This window comes from Ischnura elegans, chromosome 3 (assembly GCF_921293095.1).
Source record: "Ischnura elegans chromosome 3, ioIscEleg1.1, whole genome shotgun sequence".
Classification (NCBI taxonomy): domain Eukaryota; kingdom Metazoa; phylum Arthropoda; class Insecta; order Odonata; family Coenagrionidae; genus Ischnura; species Ischnura elegans.
This window is the reverse complement of record NC_060248.1, coordinates 115,427,889-115,450,009: the sequence shown is the minus strand read 5'-3', so window position 1 is coordinate 115,450,009 and position 22,121 is coordinate 115,427,889. Positions and strand designations below refer to the sequence as shown.

The window sequence follows — 22,121 nt, the reverse complement described above, 5'->3', positions numbered from 1 at the left end:
CTCCAATGCAACTGGAGAATATTGTACCAAAATGCGCTATCGTTTGTAGATTTTTTCGCATGCACATCAGTAGCGAGTTGAGGAAGAAAGTAAGAATTCGAGAAATGTATCAAGAGAAGAGAACCGTCGCCATTCAAATAGCTGTAGGGAATATGGAAGATCAGTCTGGAAGTGAATCGGAAACATCAGTTCAAGGACATTCTGACCAATCCATCATCATCTGCGTGTGATGGAAGCGACGAAGTCCAAGTTAGTGAATCCAATGGCGACTTTGGCGCAGCAGCAAATTCACAGCTCTATCCAATGAAGTGCAGCTGCCCTTTTATGAGGTATATTCCAAATAAACCAGACAAATTTGGAATCGAGTGCTTGGTTTTAATAGATATGAAATGAAAATACAGCCTAAATGAATTTCCATTTTGTGGCAAGTATGATGATTGGCCATCAAATCAAGCGTTGGGGAAATAAATAGTTACTAAAGTGACCGTAACATACAAGAATTCAGGAATGAATGTAACTTTTGACAATTATTTTCCATCTATCCAGCTAGCAGAAAATTAGAAAAAAATGGAAAACCTCTCTTTCAGCGACGACCTGAAAAAAGCAGGCGTGACGCACATGTATCCATGGCCCCTAAAATAGCCATGTAATTCATTCAACGCGAGTGTTCAAAAATACCTTAGGCCATACTCTTACGTAGAATCAGGGAAACTAGAATAATAATGTACTTTTACTCAGCAACTTGGTCCCAGACGACACTATTTCCGAAACGAATAAAATAATACCAGAGACTATCCTATTACATAGTATAAAAAAGCGGAAGTATATATGATGGATAGCATATATCAATTTACGTCAATACACGTCTCCAAATCAAACAGCCATATCTCCACGGGCACAAAAAAGAAAAAGGTGCCAAATATCACGGAATCGCATCAATTTCCTTTCCATTTTCCAAATCTCTTTTCATGTGCAAATGGCTGGTGTCCTAACACCACCTGCCACACGCCTTTTAGGCGGCTTGTGGGGTAGTATGTAGATTTAGATGCAGTTGAATAAATCGCCCAATGTACGCATTTAGTGCAAAAAAAATATTTTGCGGAAACAGCGTTGGAAAAATACTGTCTGAGATTTTACAACAAAGTAATAATTTTTAAGAATTTCAATGCAAATTTTGCAAACCCAGTGTGCATATTGTTTCAATATAAAACACAAAATTTGTATTTAGTGCATGTATTTTAATGATTAGATTTGCAATCGACTACTAAATATGGTTTAAATCATGATTTTTTTTAAATAGTTGATGTTAACTTTTGAAAATGAAAATAATATTTAATAACGCTAAATAGTGTTTTTGATGAACTGATTCAACAATGAATATGATTAACCTGAATATTGGATGAAAATGAGGCGTTTTATTCCAAAATACAATTTAGGGGTCAAATGACCCCTAGCCGTCCTTCTAGGTAGCGCGGGACTCCCGTCCTCCTAGTGTTAGTTATTTCACTGAATGTGTTTTGAATTTTACTGTCAACGATGAATCCTAGTAGGGCTACGACACTGGAGACTTTCCGGAAGTCCTCGTGCATGTAAATTATTTCAAGCGCAATTTTCAATTGACCCATTGGTTTCGAAGTTAGCAGAGATTTGCGTTGTTTAAAACAAATCCGCCAAGTGTGATATAAAAGCTACACTACCTGCGAGTCACTCACCAAACATGCGCGTGCGCACTCGCGTTGTTTTGAGTCTGCTCCCAGCACCAATTGGAACAGCACATTCTCTTACTAATCAGCTTACCTCGTCCCTCATATCACATCCATAAGTAGACAGGATTGTTATCCTTCTCGTTGCAAGTAATAGTTATATTTCATAATACATTCATCTTTGGGTGTGCACTTGCTAACATGCCTATATTCAGGCGTCGCCACTGCATAGGTGTGAGCTGCTGCCTGATTTGCCGCGACTTCACTCATCTGAAGTCACTGAAAAACCTGTCGTAACTTGTCTCTCGGTGGCCTTGACTCTTCGTACCCAGGGGCGCAACTAGGAATTAAGGCTTGGGGGGTTTCAGGCGCAACTAATACTGGGGTGCTTGGGGTATTGCATACCCGCCAGGGTTAGCGGGAGGTGCGGAGGCCTTCCGCCGGAAAAAATTAAGATAAATGGTTCAAAGTGGTGATTTTTTACGGCCTTCTGAGTGATATTTTATTATTCTTCACACTATTCTATAAGCAATATTAATCCAATTAAGGGAAATAGATTTAACTTAAAAATTTCTGTGAGCTCTGGGGGGGTTTTATCCCCCCCCCCTCCCCCTCGCTGCGCCACTGTTCCTACCAACCTATCTCCGAAGTCTGCGTTGCATGATTCCTGATTACCTTTCGCTGGCGTTCCTGCGCGTTTCAAAATGCCGTTTTACACGGTACTTCGAATTGCGCAATCTGACGTACGTGCGAAGGCGCAATCAAAATTGCGTCATGTAAAGCGGTGAATTGCTAGAACACATGCGAGAATGCGTGGATGCGAGACGGCAAAATAGCCCCTGTTCTAATTTCGTTCATGCATTCGCGCAATTCCACGCCATTTTAGAAATTAATGCGGCTCTAACCTGCGAAATTCCGTGCCCCGTGTAAAACGGCCTAAAAACACGGGAAAATGTCCTTGAAATTCATCGGCGCCGCAACGACGGTCCTCGAGATGCTGCCTGCTTTGCTGAGCCTTCCCTCATCTGTAGCCAGAGGAAGAGCCTGTTGTCTCGGTGGCCTTGACTTTTCCAACTAGCCTCTCTCCGCAGTCCGCTGTATGTGACTCTTGGCCACCCTCGCTGGCGTTCCTGCGAATTTTATATGCGCGGAAAAGTGACCTTGGATATCGGCGGCGCGGCAACACTGTTTTCTCGTTTCCATGCCGAGCTGTGGAGAGATCTGCGTCCATATGAACTGCCTCCTGCTTTTCGGTGGCTTTCCTCATTTGTAGCTACAGAATGAGGGCTTGGAACTTATTTCTCGGTGGCTATCACTTCAGACAATCCCGCAAGTCTTTTTCCGCAACCACTAAAAATTATATCCTCCCTTAAATGTAGCCGCCCAAAGAGAATTTGTTATGACATGTTTCACACTATCAACTGCTCCATCCACTAGCCTCTAGCCTCCGCCTGTTTAAATTGTAGCCTCCATCATCTGTAGCCGTCGTAATAACACTTTTGATACTCTTTATCTCCGTGTTTGTCACTCCTGCTGATAACCTCTGTCCCTTGCCAGCTTGCATTGTAGCCTCCCTCATCTGTAGCCATCGAAAGACAAACTGTCTTTGTGGCTATGACATTTCCTGCTAACTTCTCCTCGCAGTCCGCAGAAAGCGATCCCTGGCAATCATCACTGTCGTTTCTGCTTGTTGGATATTCACGGGGAAAGTGTCCATGAACTTCGGCGGTTCGGCAACGCCGTTTTCTTGATGGAGTAGAATCTCTCCTCCCATGCCTGCCTTCAGCACTTATTGCTGTCACGTAACACTTACATTATGTGAGGCTTAAGCTAGTAAGTTGGTGACTCGCAAGACTCAGTTCGTAAAGCCGCGTTCACACTAGCCGTTTAGAAGCCGCTTTAAACTAGCCGCTGGTAATATTGCCAGAGCAAGCAGTCTAGTCTGATGCAGAACCAGCGGCAGGCTAGTGTTTACAAGCCCAAATCAGAAGTTGAACACGTTTTATGGAGTGTTATTTAGTTTCGTTAACCTGTATTTTCTACCTCTTTCGGTGAAAAACAATGAATATTGTTGACACCAATAAGTGGTCGGGCAAAGACATTTTAACATTTCCAGATGTATTCCAATCCACCGTCGCTTTTCTTCCGTTGCGTCTCATATTCACTCAAACGATAACTCCAAAATTTAACACGTCTCAAAACGTCACGACTCAAATAAATAGATGACATGTAGCACGAACGCACACAGTATTTTAAAGTCATCAACAACAAATTTACCATTGGATATTTACTTATGATATGAACCCTACAGATCCGCTGACTTTTGACGATATTTACCAGGTAATGGTTAGTAGCGGGCGGAGAAGAGAGGGTAGTGGGATGAGTAATATCCACCAAGAAAATTCGTATGTCGATGGCTACAGTTAATGAGGGAGGCTACATATTTCGTGACAAATACAGGTGCTGGAAGGCAGGAATGGTAGGGGAATTTCTACTCTGACAAGACAACGGTGTTGCCGCGTCGCCGATGTTGAAGGACACTTACCCCGTGCATATCAACACTTACCAATGTCAGCGAGGGTATAGCAGAGGATCGAATGCAGCGGACTGCAGAGAGAGGCTAGTGGGTACAGTCCAAGGAAGTTCGAATAACTGGAGGCGCTGTATCCGAGTTTATAGCCTGGTCCGAGTTCCGCCTCCTTTTTTTTTTTTAACAATATATGGACTTTTTTATACAGAATTTTTGAGGTGGCTACGTTTTTTCCTGAAAATACGCTAAATTAAGTGAAAAATTCTACCATAATTACAAGTATTTAGCCAGTAATTGTCATTGGGGTTTTCCAATTTTCCACAATATTTCTATTGCTGTATAAAATCTGTGTCCTGATAGCACCTTTACTCGTGAGGATATCCTTGAAAATATACTTTTCTACTGTTATTTTTAGATTTCCGTTGGCTGTAACAAAATTAAATACGAGCATAAGGGCAGAGAAATGAAACGTTCACACTTTTAAAATTTTATTTTCAGCTGAGTTGGTTGTATAAGTTATCAGTGGTGATTGATAATTTAGTTTCCCTAGGAGATTTTCGAGACACAACTTCACAAAGCCTATCAATGAAGTAGGTAAAAAAGGTGTTCGTTTCATAGTTTATTAAAATTTATTGATGAGTTATAACCAAAACTTATACCAAATACATAGTACGAATTGACCCTTATTGGATTGGCAGTGTTTTGGTTCATATATCCAAGAATGAATAAATAAGTTTTTTTAGTATTTCTCTGAACCTTTCTCTCTCCCCAATGTTAAGCTGCCTCAATTATTCAGCCATTAGTTGCTTCAGATGGTGGTGAGGGTAGAGCTCACCCCAAAGTGAATTCCCAAAAATCACACCCACAGAAGTATGAATGTCATACATTCAGGGTATGGGGGCCAGTTCCTTTCCCTGCTCCACCTCGCACTTCAAGGATTTTGTTCGGGTGTTTCCAAAAACTTAGTCCAGGATTTCAACCTGGTACCCCTCGTCCTACATCCGAACACTACACTCACCTGGCAACAACACTCCCAGCAACCTGAGGACTTCAAATTCTCCATTTTTTTAATGGTTACCTTCGACTAATATTGAAAGGGGCCATTAATGCTTTAGCCACATTTTCTTTACCTCCCATCTTACCTGAATATTTGACTAATAGTTAGTAACCTTAACATTGGTCACATTGATTTTTGACATTTGTCTTAATGAGAAATGCTCTCGAGTTCAAGGAATGAATTGCATGCACAGGATTTGTAGGCTATTGGTAGTTTCACATATATTCCCTTTTCTTTCAGAGAAAAAAATTGAAGGCAACTCATATTTGACAATTTTATTTTTTTATACTCTAGAATATAGTAACACAGATGTTTCAAAGAAACCAAAAAAATCTTTTTTTTTAGTAAAAAAAATTCTGGTTTTGTCCCAGAAAATGTTAATTGGTGGATAATACATAAGATAACTAGTGTAGTTTTAAAATAATATCGAATCAACTGATCGAATTACTTAAAACATAATCTATTTCTTCTTATATTGCCTTGTGCTCATCCCCATCAATCTCTGAGACAGCACTCGAACAAACTCCATCTAAAGACATATAGTTTGGCTGCAAACTAGAGGGTGATGAGTCCAAGAAACTTTAGTTTATGTTGTGCAGCGGAGACTGCTCTTCTTATCTCCTCTGTCATATAGAAGTTGGGTTTCGAAAATAGACGTAGCTATCTTCAATAGGTATATCAGTCTTATTTCGTCAACTTTTCAAAAAACATTGAATCAACTGAACTTTAAAAATAACCTGTCTTTTTTTATTGTCCCATACTGTCTCTGCAAACTAGGTGATGATGAGTCCAAGACACTTATGTCTTAGCACTGCAGAGGGGACTGTACTCTTCATATTTTCACTGTCCAATAGAAGTTGGGATTTGAAAATAGACGTAGCGATCTTCGATAGTTTTCTCTCCTTTTACATCAGATGTATATCGTACTTGTCTCGATGGCTCCACCATTACTAAAGTGTAATTGGAATCATCATACAAAGAATTCTCATCTTGACAATTAGCCTGTAAAGAATAAAGTCAGCATTAGTATTTTTCATCCAGTAAAGGTGAATATCAAATAAATAGAGATGGGTAACATATCAAAACGTTTCACTGGACCCAGTTCCAAGTACCTTTTTTAAAATTGAAATTAGTAACAAGTCACAGTTACAAAGCATAAAAGGAACTCTTTCCAGTTTTAAGTTTAGTTACAGTTGATTTTTGTGAATATTTAAAATGCAGCATGAGGTCTGTGAACTTCACCGAGATGAATTTCATTTATTTACAATTAAAAATCTTTTACATATTTCTATTATAGTGGTAGAGAGTATACTGAAATACCTAATTTTGATCATCTTGCGTAGTACCCCAAAAATTACATTTATATTTAACTTCTCATTTCCTCTCAGCATTAGGGTAAGTGACATAAATTACTGATCACTTGAAGAAGACATTGAATAGATGATGATCGAAGGGAACATTTTTTAACTATATAGTTAACAATTAATAAAGTAAATGCAATGTAATCAATAGTAACTGCATTATTCCTCACCTCTGAGACATACATATAATGGCATTTTGGGTGAAAAAAAGGAGTTCATAATTTAACTCAACAACGGCTTGTTCACTAACTTTTTAAAGTTGTTATTGGTAATTTAAAAAATAGAGGCATGCATTTTTCAATATTTTTTATCTGTGGCCTACTTCTCTAGAAATTTCTGCGAGGATGTACTTGAGCCCACTATTTCACAAATTAGGTGATGATATCACAGATTCATGCCAAATCTCAATTCTCCACTTCTATGCTACTATTTTACCTATCATACATGGGCCTCGTGTGGGTTATATTGAGCAATTCCTTCCCTCAAGGAAAGGTGATTTCTGAATAAGTGAATGAACAATCGTAAGCAGATATAGAGGTTGCGGACACATGGGCACATGACCCTTGCCTGAAGTAGCTTAAATGGTAGGCATAGGTCCCGTTATCATTGCGCTCGTTTTGTTTTGTGTAATCATCAATACACAGCGTTAAATGTAGAGGGCACGTGGAATTCTTTTTTTTTGTAATTAAATCTACATTTCAATAGTTATTTCCCTAGCATAATAAAAATAGAAGGAAGCAAACTGATATGGAACTATGAGAAAGTCAGAAAACCAATAAGGCAAAAGAGAGCATGGCAAAGATGAAAGTAATCAGAACTGATTTATCTGATTAATGGCAAAATATGTAATGCCAAAACTATAATTGTCGTAAATATATAAGTAACATATGTACATTTTCATATAAATAACTTTTACACAAAGATAAAAAGCGTATTTCGTACAGTTATTGTAATACGTTGCTCTAACTCCCAAATTTTAATCCAACCCTGTCAGATCCTTGGCTCCCCTCCAGAAAAAAATCCTGGATCCACCCTTGTGAACAACTACTCCAATGATGTCACCACCTCATGAAAAGTGGACAGAAACTTTCTCATTCTCTTGCTTCAAAGTTACGAGACAATGGCTGAAAGAGGAAGCTATTTTATTTATTTTAACGTAGATTTCCCTTTCGACTACCAAATCCTTTTAACAAATGGCAATTTCGGAGCCTAATGCATGACCACATTGGTAGGCTGGTAAATAATATCTACCTATTGGCACCAATAAATAAAAAAACTTAATTGCCCAAGTACCGACTTTATTTTTCTTGTTATCATTTTGGAAATATGATAGTTAAAATCATAGAGAGAAAGCCTACAGAGCCTTATTACATGGATTCAATTATGTGAGCTTTCTGAATAAATTTCTAACAGTTCCACACCATATAGGTGAAAGAAAATCAAATACATCATGCATTATTCTATCATGCTTGAAAAGCAAACCAAGATGCTGAAAATATCCAAAAAATATTGTGATATATAAGTGAAAGTCCCAAAAATGTAAACCTAATGCATCATGCTTAGTACAGTGCCCATTAGATTCTATCTGCCTATTTTCATATATTGTAATTGGCTGGACCCCAGGGCAAAGTACTGGTTAGGCCTGTACTCTCCAAATACCACAAGATGCCGGGGTAAAGTCCGCGACTGCTAACCTGGAGGTTGCGGGTTGAAATCCCACCTGGGTGGTTTGACCACCATCCAGGGCATGGATGTATACGATAGTCAAACAAGTTAATTGTAAGAGAGGGCTATCTAATCCTAAATTCGCTTGTGAAATAAAGACGACATTGAGATGGGCCTTTCTCCAGTCACCACAACATATTTTTACGAGAATAACAAAGCCTGAGCATGAAATAACTTACCATTTCCATCTTTAGGTTTATCATTTTTAGCTTCATGAGATGCATTTCCTTTTGCTGAGCTATCTTCTGCTCGAGTTGCTTTCTCTCAAGTGTCAGGGTCTGATTCTGCAGCTCTGCATTCTTCTTTTCAATCTGTAGGACATCCACCCGTAACTTGTTGTGATGAAGATTAGCCTCCACACTGAGTCGCTCCAACTCTGCTTTTTCCAGAGTCAAGGTTTCCATACGAGACTTGTACTCATTGTAGTTCTTAAGGTCCATAATACAGGCTGCTAACTGTGGATCAAGATTTGTTGCTGGGCAGTAAGGGCATTGGCTTGTTGGCGATGCCTTCTCTCTTTCCGAAGCCAATGACTCAGCAGATGGACTCAAATTAGTATTTCTCTTGCTGGTACCTGCAATACAAGAATTGTATTATGACTGTTCACCATTTTAATGTAATGCATGCATCCACCATAATTATGAACCTAATCAATCTAGGTAGATCTGGATTGAGACTGATTATAGCAAGATCATTTGTCATAAACAATGAGTTACCAACTGACATTTTGCCTGGCAAACTACTACCGGATACTGACAAAGCTATTCAGTTCACATTCGCTTCACCATTTTTGCCCCAAATCTCAATGTGACATGAAGTTGGAGTACATTAGTAAATAATATAATATAATTAAAAGACCTGTATTTTTTTAGCAGATATATTAATTTTCAATGTTAAATTTATTAATTCAAATATTTCAATTTTTTTCTGAGAGAAATTTCATTGAAAAATCACCGTATACTTTTAATGCATGATGAGTACCCCGAATTTATGAAGTCCCAATAAACAGTGGCGCAGCGAGGGGGTGGAGAGGGGTTTGGGGGATAAAACCTCCCCCAGAGCTCAGAGAAATTTTACTGTTTAATCCATTTTACTTATTTGGATCAGTATTACTTATAGAATAGGGCTAGGATTATCAAATATCCCTTAGAAAGCCATAAAACTCGCCATTTAGAACAAATTTTCTTCATATTGTTTTGGAGGAGGGCACCCACAACTCCTGTTAACCCTGGTAAGTATGCAAAGGCTTTTACTGAAATTTAGGCTTGAATTCAACTTTTGTAATACAAATGAAATATTTCTGAAAAGTGCATGCATAACAATGAACCCAAATGATCCTATAATTTTCGTAAATGTATTCATTCCCTTGTTGTTGGAGATGGGAAAAGTTTTGCAAAATGAAAACTATTTAAATGAAAAAGCATAGGCACATTCTGCGCTTATACTGTGGCATAGGCATGTGTTGGCTCTTTACAAAATGAATGTCATGTTTTCTGGTTAATTAAATGCGTGACTAGGTTTATGGAAGACTGAAAATGCGATGTTAACTCCGCATAGGCGGATTCAGGGTGGGGAAGGCACGGGGGAACGTGCCCCCCCACCCCCGACGCTTAAAAAATAGACAAGATATTTAATACGGCTATGACTAGAATAATATCCAGAAAGTGAATCAGGAGAATCTTTCAAGCGGCTTTAAAAGGTGAGCAGTGGGCTACCCGAAAATGTGCCATGTGCTCCCTTTGACCCAGTGGCGTAGGCAGGGCGGGGGGTCCGGACCCCCCCACCGAAATATAAAATCACAATCTTTTTCCTTCATAAAATAAAACAGTATTGAAAAATCATGAATTAAAAAATATTTCTTTAACAAATTAAGTTTTTTCGATTATGAAAACTGTTAAAATTAGTTTAAAACCCATTACTTAGTACCCTGTTTTTCGAAAATTTCCCCCCCTGGTTTTGGACCAACGAAATTCCTGGCTAAGCCGCTGCTTTGACCCGCAAAACGTGCGATGAGCCTCACACGGAAAATGTTTGTGGAAGGAGTCGTGTGCGCATGGAGTCGACTTCCACCGCTCTCGCCCCCAACACGCACAGTGTGCGCGAAAGGAGTCGTCTACCCATCGAGTCCGACTCCCACCGCACACGAGTCCAACCCGCACGGGAGGCTTGACTTCGCCTCGCACATTTTGCGGCAAGGGAGTCGTGTGAGCATGGAGCCGACTTCCACCGCTCTCGCCTCCAACACGCACAGTGTGCCGGGATGGAGTCCTGTGCGGTCTGCGGAGAGGAGGGAGTCGCGCTCACCAAGTAAAGGCCGTTTTACACGGTACATGGAATTGCGCAGGTTAGAGCTGCATTAATTTCTAAAATGGCGTGGAATTGCGCGAATGCATGAACGAAATTAGAACAGGGGCTATTTTGCCGTCTCGCATCCACGCATTCTCGCATGTGCTCTAGCAATTCACCGCTTTACACGACGCAATTTTGATTGCGCCTTCACACGTACGTCAGACTGCGCAATTCCGTGTACCGTGTAAAACGGCCTTAAGACTCTCTCGCCTCACAGTTCTCTCTGCTGTGTCGCACATTTGAACTTACTCACTCGCACAGTGCCCATCATTAGTGCACACACCTCCTCCCCCCTTAAAAAAAACCTGCATCCGCCCTTCTAACTCAGTGCGTATATATGTTCTAAGAAGTAAAGTAGAAAGAGGAAAAAAAGAACTTACGGATTTCCTCCTGGGGTTCCGGAAACTGCTCCAATTCCGTTTTGCTGCTACTAATGCTGGATGTATGGCAGCGGTCGAACTTGAAGCTGTCACAAAATTTGATGGTTTCTTTGAAGGGAGGTGGCGACTTTGAAATTTCAGCAACGGACTGTACTATTTCTCCGCCGAAGGTTTCTTCTCCGGAAGCCGATGTCATATCCACGTCCATTGTTTGCATTTTCGTGTTGTGCATCCTTTTTGCGCGCCGTGTTTCCTTCAGCAGCTTCCACCAACGCTTCGATTCAAGAACAAAAAGATGTTACTTACAAACGTCCTTGTGCTACCCGTAAAAAGTTACTTAAGGTAAAATTACTAACCATCTTGTTAACATTTCTTTATTTACTCCGGGATTACAACCACCACTAAAACAAGAGAGGAAAGATTAAAGGAAAGCCGACTCACCGCTTGCAGCGCCGAGAATCTCTTCTTATGTTAGTTGGCAGCCGAAATTGCGGTAGTAACGGGTAAACCATTATGTGGGAAGTAAACCTCCTTGCGTGGAAATATTTGTGAAATCAGAAAGCATGAAGGTAAGACTGTGAGAGTAGAGTAGCAGGTACGTGCATATTTGGCTTTCAATATTGCGATATAGAAAATTCAGTCAAGTTATTGGAGGTTTATCCCAAATGAGAAAAAAAAGTCAGATAAAAACTTGAATATAGGTGAATAGATTCACCGTGTGAAACTATATTGACTTGTGATTTAAGGTAGTATCAACACGTCTGTGTTTAGTCGGCACTTGCAGAGCAGAAAAACTATTTTGATAAGTGATTTTCCTTCAATCAGCTATTTTAAGAATTTTGTTTTAGCGGTTAACTTACACGGGAAGGGCAGGTATTGTAATTCATTCACCTTTTTGTAAAACCATCATTTCATACGAAAAGGCCGTGGGTGATAAACCTCAAACTTATGATTATAAGCGTGTTTTGACGCTTTTCGAAGAAAAGAGTCGCCAGATAGATTATACAGATTTGTTTGCTTTACAGAAGACGAAAGTTTTTCCATCGAAAGATTTAGGAATGCCATCAGAGAAATGAGAATGGTGAAGCATGCGAGTAAGCTGGGCATTACAACGTAATGACAAAATTATCCGAACATCCTACGAGAATATTTTTGCAATGGATGCACTTCATACCTTGTTCATGGTATGTTCTCCGTCATATGCGACGGATAATCGAAAAATATGGAGTTTGAATTGTCTAAAAACAATGCACTTCTCCCAAACTGTACCCGACGGAGAATAATTGGTAATTTATGACTTATTCGTCCATTCACGGTGCTGATTGTAGCAAAGGTCAAAGATAACAACAACTCATGCAAATAAGTTTACATACTTCTCGAATTGTCTGCTATTTCCAAGTTACATACACTGCATTATATAGTATTCCATACATGGCCGCAGAGACCGGACGAAAAGTAATTCGATAATAATTAGCGATGTTCAATTATTCGTATAGTTAAAGTGCTGATTCCGTTTTTGTTGTTTCGATTCTATTACTATGCATACAAATTCACAGTAGTTGATGTAGTACCTTGGTCATCTTCCGTAATCATCTCTTCGAATGGACGAGTAATTGATCATAGCTAATTATTATATCAACTAACTTTTCGGACGCCATCTGCGAGGAAGTGCAGTAATAGAATCACTTGTAACGCCTGTTACTTGGAAAACTTTGATAAATCGATGAGTTCGTAAATGTATTTGCAATATTTGATGTGTTATTTTTGTCCTCTGTCATAATCAGCACTTTGAATCGAAGGTATTTGATAATTATAATTATTATCAAATTATTTTCTAACACCTCTTTGCGATGGTTATAGTTCGAAAAGTATAAAAACTTATTTGCAATCGGTGATGTGTTATCTTTGTCTTCTCACATAATCAGCTCTTTGAGTGTACGAGTAATTGAGTATAGCTAATTTTTTTCTTAATTTTCGACGGTTCTCAGAGTGACGAGCGAAAATACCATGACTTGTTATGCCTGTAATTTGGAAATCGTTTGACATGCGATAAGATTTTTAACCAATGTGTTCATTTCTAAACTTTGTCCTCTGCCGCAATCTGTACTCGAGGAGATGGAGTACTCGAGCACGGCTAATTATTATCAAAATTACTTTTCTTCGACGACGTACGGAAGTAATATTAATTGCTTTGTCTGATACTTGGCATTTGTTGGCAATTCGATAAGTATGCACATATATTCGTAATATTTGATGCATTACCTTCGTTTACTGTAATAATCAGCACTTTGTATGGGCGATTAATTGAACATATATAATTATTATCAAATCACTTTTCGACGGATCTCGCAGAGGACGTACGGAAATACAACAACATGCAATGCCTGTTGCTTGGAAATTGTCTACAATTCAAAAATTTCGTGTGCGTACTTGTAATAACTAATGACTTCATGTCTTATCTATCTCATCTGCCGTAGTAGGCTCTTTGAAGGTACGAGTAATTGAGCGTAGCTAATTATTTACGACTTACTTTTCGACGGGACTCTCCGTGGACGAGCGGAAATACAATGAATCGCAAGTCCTAAAATTTGACATTTTTGACTATTCGATAAGTATTCAAACGTATTTGCGATAGGTAGTGTTATCAGTGTTCTCTTCCATTATCAGCGCCATGAATGAACGAATAAATTTAGTAAATTCACTATTTCTTGTCACAGTTCTTGCGATATAGGGGAGACTGGGGTAAATACGGTCACCTAAAGGGAAAATTAGTATAAAGCTTCACGTTTTTTCAAATTTGGAATGCAATCATATGGAATCGCTTACATACTAAATACGTTACTAATTGCAAACCTCAATTGAGCCTTAATTAACCTTAGCTATTGAAAAAATTAAAAATATTCCAAAATCAGCTTTGACCGGTATTACCCCTATCCTGGGGTAATGGCAGTTGATAATGTCACGTTCTACTTAATTTTTGTAAAATAAGAAATATTAGGATTTTCGATGACATGGGCAAGTTAAACTGAAATATTTATGTTTATTATGTGAAATATATCCGCATTTAAGAAATTACAAAAACGTAAATGGAAGTATGGACAAAATATGAAGTAAATGATAAAAAAATAAATATATTTCATCGTAAAAAAGGGCTGACAAAAATATTGTGGCACTGCCAATATGCTTACCTAAGTTAATTAGCTTTTAGAAACTTCGCATTCCGGAGCACATGTCACATAAATACTCCTCAGGAGTGTTCCATCTGGAACATTCTTGATCTGCCCATAATGCACTAGCAGTGCACCGATACATTTTCCCATCATTTCCGGTGTCTTCGCAATAGAAAAAGGTTTCTTTACCCACTTGCGATAAAAGTATAACTCACTTTCTGATTCGCCTTGACAAATCTTTTTCTAATCAATAGAAATATCTGAGTCAGATTCAAAGAGTTTCCTGCCCATTTTCTTTTGCTTCTCTTTTTGTGTTTTTCGTTTGGCAATAGCAGCCGTTTTCTCATGATTTTTTATTTAACATCTCTGCAATGCCGGTCAGTTGCTAAAGCGACTGCCATTACCCCAACTGCTTGTTTTCATTTAACGACTCAAAAAATAAATATCAGTGCATAAAACCTTAATTAAACGCTACGTGATAGAACATTATGGCTAACCTTGTTATTGCGAGATCAGTGTCGTCCTATGAAAAGTAAACGGTGAGAGCTGATAGAGGATTAAACTATTGTCTTTCTTGTAAGGCGAAACGTCAAAACAGTCTTTCCGACACAATAGGCAATTTGCGATTAGCAAGACGGCGAGAACCCCAGAAGTATATCCATAAACTGTAGTGAGTTGGCTGCACCAATCAGCTTAACTTTGCGTTGTCCACTTTACGAGAAATCACAGTGACGGACATTAACCCAGTCTCCCCTACGTCCTCGAGGAAATGTGGGTACTTTTTTTAGGAATAATTACGATTAACCCACCTCATTTGTAACGGTGAAAGTCTTGGTCTATTTAAAATCAGTATTCTCTTTAATTTATTTTTCATAGGATGCTGAGGTATGCGACTAATTACATAAATGATCTCGACGTACACGGATCTGATCGTTGGCAAAAACACAGCGAATCTTCAGAAAAACGTTTGGACCAAGGTAACACAAGTACAACTGTTGAGCGTTAAAAATTTTCCGTGCTACCTTATTCTCGCATGCGAGAATTAGAGAAACATAGAATTATCTACTTAATCCGATTCCTTTTAATCTTTTTCCTTAAGAAAGATGGGCTGCGTCCCATCGAAAATTAGAAGGAAACTCTCCCCCTTAGGTCGAGAGGATGTGTTACTTGTAGTACTCGTGTAAGTTACGCAACCAAATTTTAAGTTTTTACCGTTACTGCCCATCATTATTATAACTCTCCATCAGTTTTAAGGCTCTCGTGCGACGGGGCAAATATTTAACTACAGATGTTGAAAGGGAAAATAAAATGTATGCTACGTTTTAAACTATGTTAATGTTGTTCACGCTTGGAAGGAATTAGAACTTCATGGGCTACCACCTGTTGCTCACGAACATTATTGGGGGACTGGAAAACGACGAATGAAGGTTATACAAGTAGAAGCATAAAAACTGACGAAATAAGAGCAATATGTAAATAATGAATAATTTTTGTGAAATCATATAGGTTTTTTTTTCATTTTATTTCCCATATAAAAATAATAAAGCATTTTTAATACTTTTTCTTTATTACCCTAATTTCGTCAGTTTTCATGAGTAATTATGTATGTTGCACTGAATTGTTGAGGCCTTTACTTTGTAGAATTCCATTATATGGTTGGAAGGAAATTACTTTGCTTTTCTACAAAACACAGAATAGAAAAACAAAGTAATTTCCCTCCAACCATAATTATGTATGCTTAATTATACAAGCTTCATGAGTAATTATGTTCATTGGAGTGTTTCTTAAAATCAGCAATATTGGTCTGTACATACATTGAAATATGATATATAATAACACCAGTAATATATATATATATATAATTCCAGTGTGTCCTTCATGTGTTGTTCCTTACTCTCATAATCACGGTCGTAGGATGGCATTCAGGATGGAATTACATCGTGTACTCGCCAATATTACGGGAAAAGGCGCATTAATATTGCGTATTCCGACCCTGTTGCAATACGGTATTCTGAAAGGTGTAATCGATGCTTCAACTACACTGGAAGGTGTAATTCTCAAAATGTATGTAGCGCTGGTGCTATTCAGTATTCTGGACGTTGAATCGCGCTCGGCAGGATCGGAATAATATTACACCGTCACCCAAACCGGGCTATTCGGTATTACCAAGGAGGTTTATTTACAACCTACTTGTGTTTAAACCCCGTAATAACATGCGCATTACCATGCATTCCGTTTTTTAATTGTTTTTATGAGGTTAAAGTAACCTAATAACGCATTGAAAAATGGAATAATAGCTAAAAATAAAATGGCAAGTACTTTATTTTAATTAAATAATCGCAGCATAAGTGATGAATATTTAACTAGCTAAACTAATTGAGTAGAAATTAACATGCGAGCTTAATATGTGGAGCTCAAGCTTGCTTCATCGACAGTACGAAAACAATAACAATTAATGCAAAGAATTACAACGAATAACCCATTTTTTCCGAAATGCATTCATATTTACAATGCATAATTTTATTTTAAAAATTGACGTGCGACGTAAACATCCTGAATGTGGGCTATCAGGTCGATTCTTGAAAATTTTCAAGCTTGTATTAACACACTAACTCGCCAAATAAAATAAAAGTTATAGCTTTAAATGGAAACAAACAGTACCATGTATTTGATCAGCGATTCATTAGTGGACATTATATACAACTACATACTGATAAAGATAACATGTTCATAATTTTTTCGCAATAGATCATTATTATCGGTATGAAATAATCACCTAACCCACTTGTACGTAGCTATTGTGAAATCTATCCTAATCATAAACACTGCTGATTACCTGAATGAAATTTTCGAAGCGTATAATAGATATGTATCCAAGATTTCAATAAAAATTGTAAATGTAAATACAACCATTACTTATAATTGCAAGTCAATATTCCGAAGAATACAGAACAATATATAATATCTCCTCTCCCTCATTAGTTACGATAACTGTTCAGAGAGTTTTTATAACGGGAATGGGCAGAGCTTCGAAATAGCACGGTGCTATTCCGAAGAAAATTATTACACCGCTTCATTCAGAATATGGGTCGATGAAATAATGACCCGCGGAATAGCAAACGCTATTTATTCCGACCCCTTATCCAGAATAGCAGCCGTAAGCAACAGGTGGTTGTCCTTGGAGTTTCAATTCCTTTTAACCGTTATTACATTATTAAATTAATAAATAAAACAATAACTACTTTTTATTTTCCCCTATACATATGTAGTCCCATATTCGCCCCGTCGAACTGGTGCTCTTTAATGACGGAGAAGCATTATAATAGGCAGTTACATGAAAAAATATCAATACGGGTGAAGATCACAGTGCACGATGCCCCTCAATCTCGAAGTGCCTGTATATTCCCAAATCCGTAACGTGGAAAATGCATATTTATAGTGCACCGTAGGACGTGATTGAAACTTCGCATAGTTATGGTCATGGTCCTTATAAAAGGATCATGCTTATCATAAATACCACTTACCTCGCCGACGTTCTTATGTTTATTTATTCCTTTTATTATTTTCAACCAGCGTCGCAGACTGGTCTGGGGGCCGATTCTCCTTTTTCCTTTACATATAGTGTTATCGGATATTTTAATTATGCCAAACAGGCGTTTCTTCTCTCCAATGGTCATTCGCTTCATGTTGATGATTTTTTTATCACCGTTAGTCGGACGATGTTACTCCGGAGACGCTTAGGACCACACTGACCTAGTTACACCCTATACCCCTCTTTTATGCTCGGCAGTAAAAGGAGGTAGGCCTGGAGGGGAAGGCGAGATTTCCAGCCAATCACGGTGCGCGGACCGATCAACTGTCTCTGTTCGCAAGATGATGTTACTCCTTCGACGTCTTTGACCACACTGACGAAGTTGCAGACTTGATCTCTTTATTTATTCTCGGCAGGGTGGTTGGCCGTGGAGGCTGGAGGGGATGGCGCAAAATCCAGCCAATCACGGTGCGCGGACCGATTAATGATCACTGTTCACAAGAAGATGTTACTCCTTCGACGTCTTTCACCACACTGACGAAGTTGCGCCTTGATCTCTTTATTTATACTCGGCAGGGTGGTTGGCTGGAGGGGATGGCGACATATCCAGCCAATCACGTCGCGGAACGATTGGAGATATAGCTTCATAAACACTACTCGTTTTGATAAAGACCGTTTTAATCGATGAATGATCATTTTAATTAAATTCATACCCATGGTTGATTTAAATATGCATTAATAATTTAAGGTTCAAGAGGGGCTTCATAGTTCCGCGGTTCGGCGTGGCATTGACCCCGCGGCTCGCGAGCCAATCAGATCCTGTCCTCAAAAATTAATGACGTCATGTCGTCATTTCGCTGCGTCGTCGCAGAAAAATGTAATCATGCGTGCGCCGGCCGATTTAGTACTAATATTCTGCAATAGATGGCGTTAGTTATCACTGGGGAATTCAAAGAGCAGCCACTACGAATTCCAATCCGTTGCCGTAGTAAAAAAGGGATGTTTCTGAGGAGCTCTGGTTTATAACAACTTAAGTTACCACGAATATATCAAAATGGTAAAAGTGAAAATTTCAATACGGAAGCTCCCTGGAAAAAATACAATCCCTATAATTAAAAGCTGAAGGCTAACTATTTAAATATGCTTCATATTATAATTCATTACTGTTAGCGAAATCAAAACTCTCTTCCACGTAACACAGAAAAATTATGGGATTAGCACGTACATTTTAAACGATTCAAAAGTGACAGACTTCCAAAATAAACATTATTACATTCGCCAATACCGAATTCTTTCCTGTGTCTTTTCTTTCTTGCACTGTATTAATTGTTAACCAATGTACTTCCTTGTTCCAGGCATTGGCCGTGTGCCAGTGCAGGAAATAAACACTTATTATGTTGTCGCTTGAAAAGGAAAAAAAAATTATAAAAAATAAAAAAAATAAATTGTAATAAAATGCTCAAAAGCAAGAATATGATACAATTGCTGAAAATCTATTGAAAAATATGAAAAATGAAAAAAGCATCCAAATACAATAAAAAAAAGAAAAATAATAAAATTGAACTATGAAATTTCATCTTTTTTGGGCCAATCAGGGCCGTTCCCGGCTTCCTATGTCGGTTAGGTATCGTACTTCTAATTTACTGTGCAATTGCACGCGCTCAATAGCAGCCAATCTTTTTCATTCTCCTTCACTAACACTAGGAAGGTTATACTGATCCGTTGTACACTTGTTTTGCCATTATGCCCTGCGTGAGCTTCAAGCTCGCAATTATTGCCGCTAAAGAGGTGGTATTATAAGTATATACTCTCCGGAATTCGGACTCATTTTGGCTGTATAAGTGTATATTTATGAGATATATGAATGGATGGAATTCATTACTGTTGTAATAATTGTAAAACAGGTGCACCTCACCCTAATGGGAATTTATTTACTAAGCATTTCTGATCATTTTAGTGGAATCTAGTATTTACCGAATTAATAATCTCTGAGTACTGCAAAGAGGCTTGGAGATAATTAGTGAAATTTAAGTGAAATATCTACACTTCAGCATTTTAACGATGATTAGTGTAAAAATATTGTTTGCTTTTGGAATTTTTGCTTTTTCCTTAAAATAAAAATCTTCTATTCTGGCATTGAATTCAATTAGTGAATCACACTTAGCACGCTTAGGTACGTATGCTATGAAAATGCAGATAATTGAAAACTGTATTTCATTAGAAAGATTCAATTGCCAAAATAGTGACCAGTAATTATAATAACAATATCAAAACAATTGAAGTCAAATATTTCAGATGTCATATGATTCATGATAATTTAAAAATCACAAACTATTTCAGTTAAATAAATTTTCCTTTTCATTCATAAGAGGAATTAAGGTCATTCATGTTTTCCAAAGTCATGATGCTTGATATTTACTCCAACTAGAAACCCATGTAGAAATGAAGTGGGTTGCCTTGTTTGCACCAGCAAACGTGCTTCTTGACCACCAAGTTAATAGAATTGTTTACTGTTAATGTTGAGGATTCGTTTATAAGTTCCTTTCTAACTTTTCTACGTACTTTGTCATCTTGATTATCTTTCCCTTTAGAAAGTATAAACACCCCAGTTTGAAGCATCATAGTGATGTAATGACGCGTCAAAGTTCTAAGTTTTTCATGATAATGCCAGTGCTATAGTTGGGCCGGTACAGGCCTGTACGGCGTATCCCTTAAAATTCAAACTCGTTATATGCGTACCGGTTGAATTACCTTTTTAAACTTGTAAAAATGCTGTAAATTGTCCAATGGGTTTCAGAAAGAAAAATTGGAAATGATAATTTACATGCTCGGAGTTATCTTGTGCCACAACTTGGAATTAATATGAGTTGGAGTGTGACATTTCAATCGCCGCCGGATGTATAATACATGTTCAGCTGTTGGCAAATTTTGGTGAGCACTGTCTAAATTTTTTCCCAACTACAGCACTGGATATTACTTACCCAATATAAAGGAAACTAATGTTTTTACAAATGATAAGCACAACTGGAAAGCAATGAAAATGTCGAATCGAAAGTCATGGTTCCCCTTAAAACTGTCTTCAATTTTCTTTTCCAGGCGGACGTTGCTATCTTTCTCATCGATATCTGCAAGCCGAAATTTTCGTTTATATCCAACAGGATAGCTATAAAAATTTAGATCGAAGGTCACGGTGCCTCGCAATATCCTCATCGATTTCTCCTTTACGAAAGAATGTCACTTCAGCAATTTTACGATAATTCCTGTAAAAGTATTTTTTGCTTTTGGAATTCTTGTTGTTTCCTTAAAATAATAATCTACTATTCTGGAATTGAATTCACTTAGATATAATTATTAGCCTTTGTGTTAGAAATGTAAGTATGCTTCCTTAAAAAAAATATTTTATATTTCACTGCCGAACTGCCAAGAAGTTCACTTAACTTCATCATTTCGCGGGAAGTGCCTAAAAAATAATGCCTACTTAATTTTATTTTCCATGCATGTAAACATGCTTCCTTTAGAAAAAAATAATTTCAAAATTACAGTACCCAAATTCAACGTTGAATAAAATAAGTGTTTCACTTTCGTTGCAATCACCAATCATTAATCATACAATACTACATTGGTTCAAACTCGCGGGTGTTTACGGCTTTTAAAATGGACATGGCTTTCAGAAAATGGGTGTTTTTTTATCGAATAGTTTCCTAATGACTTTCCAAGCACTAGATATGACATGTATTTTTGTGGAAACTAGTCTAAGAATATCAAGTCATATTACCTAAGCGTCTAGGTTAACTAGTAACAATTTTATCAATTTAGTAATCAAGAAGTGCTTTCGCGGTAGAATAGTGATTCACTAATTATGCAAATAATATTTTTTGATGTGAAAAAGAAATAAGTTCTCTTTTAAACTTAATCTCAGGTGTGCTAGGATTAAATCCTATCTGGTTCGATTGAAGTATGAACGATTGAAGCAAATATTACCGTACTTTTTTTAATTTTTAAATGAGTACATTCCAAAAGCATGCAAATTGGAGTTCTAGGCAATGTAGTGATTTGCCTGACTTTAAAGTTATCAAAATCAAAACGAATCTTCTTTCATTTTAATTCCGTTATTTTGGGTGGTAAAAATTTTATCTTTCCTTGTTTAAGGCCAGATTTATTTACCAGGAACAGAATAAATGCCCCTTTTGGGCACTTGTTTGCGTTCTGCTAAAATCAAAGCTAGTTGTCGTATATCGTAACCAGTGGTATTTAATATTTTCATTTATATATACGAGCTGGATCCGGTGGTTTTAGAATAAAATAAAAATAAAA

The 22,121-nt window shown here is 37.8% G+C and overlaps 1 protein-coding gene and 1 long non-coding RNA gene across 2 annotated transcripts; one reads left to right on the top strand and one right to left on the bottom strand.

Moving 5' to 3' along the window:
- Window positions 1-5,550: 5,550 nt before the first annotated feature.
- LOC124156397 lies at window positions 5,551-13,603 on the bottom strand. The gene is made up of 3 exons (XM_046530937.1): window positions 11,106-13,603; window positions 8,556-8,950; window positions 5,551-6,292 (listed from the first exon to the last, which is right to left on the bottom strand). Exons 1-3 carry the CDS (start codon window positions 11,335-11,337, stop codon window positions 6,131-6,133), a joined length of 789 nt encoding a protein of 262 aa, XP_046386893.1. The 5' UTR covers window positions 11,338-13,603; the 3' UTR covers window positions 5,551-6,130.
- Window positions 12,979-16,546, top strand: LOC124156398. The gene is made up of 2 exons (XR_006864311.1): window positions 12,979-13,040; window positions 13,597-16,546. It is a non-coding gene; the product is annotated as an uncharacterized LOC124156398 (long non-coding RNA).
- The last annotated feature ends 5,575 nt before the right edge of the window (window positions 16,547-22,121 follow it).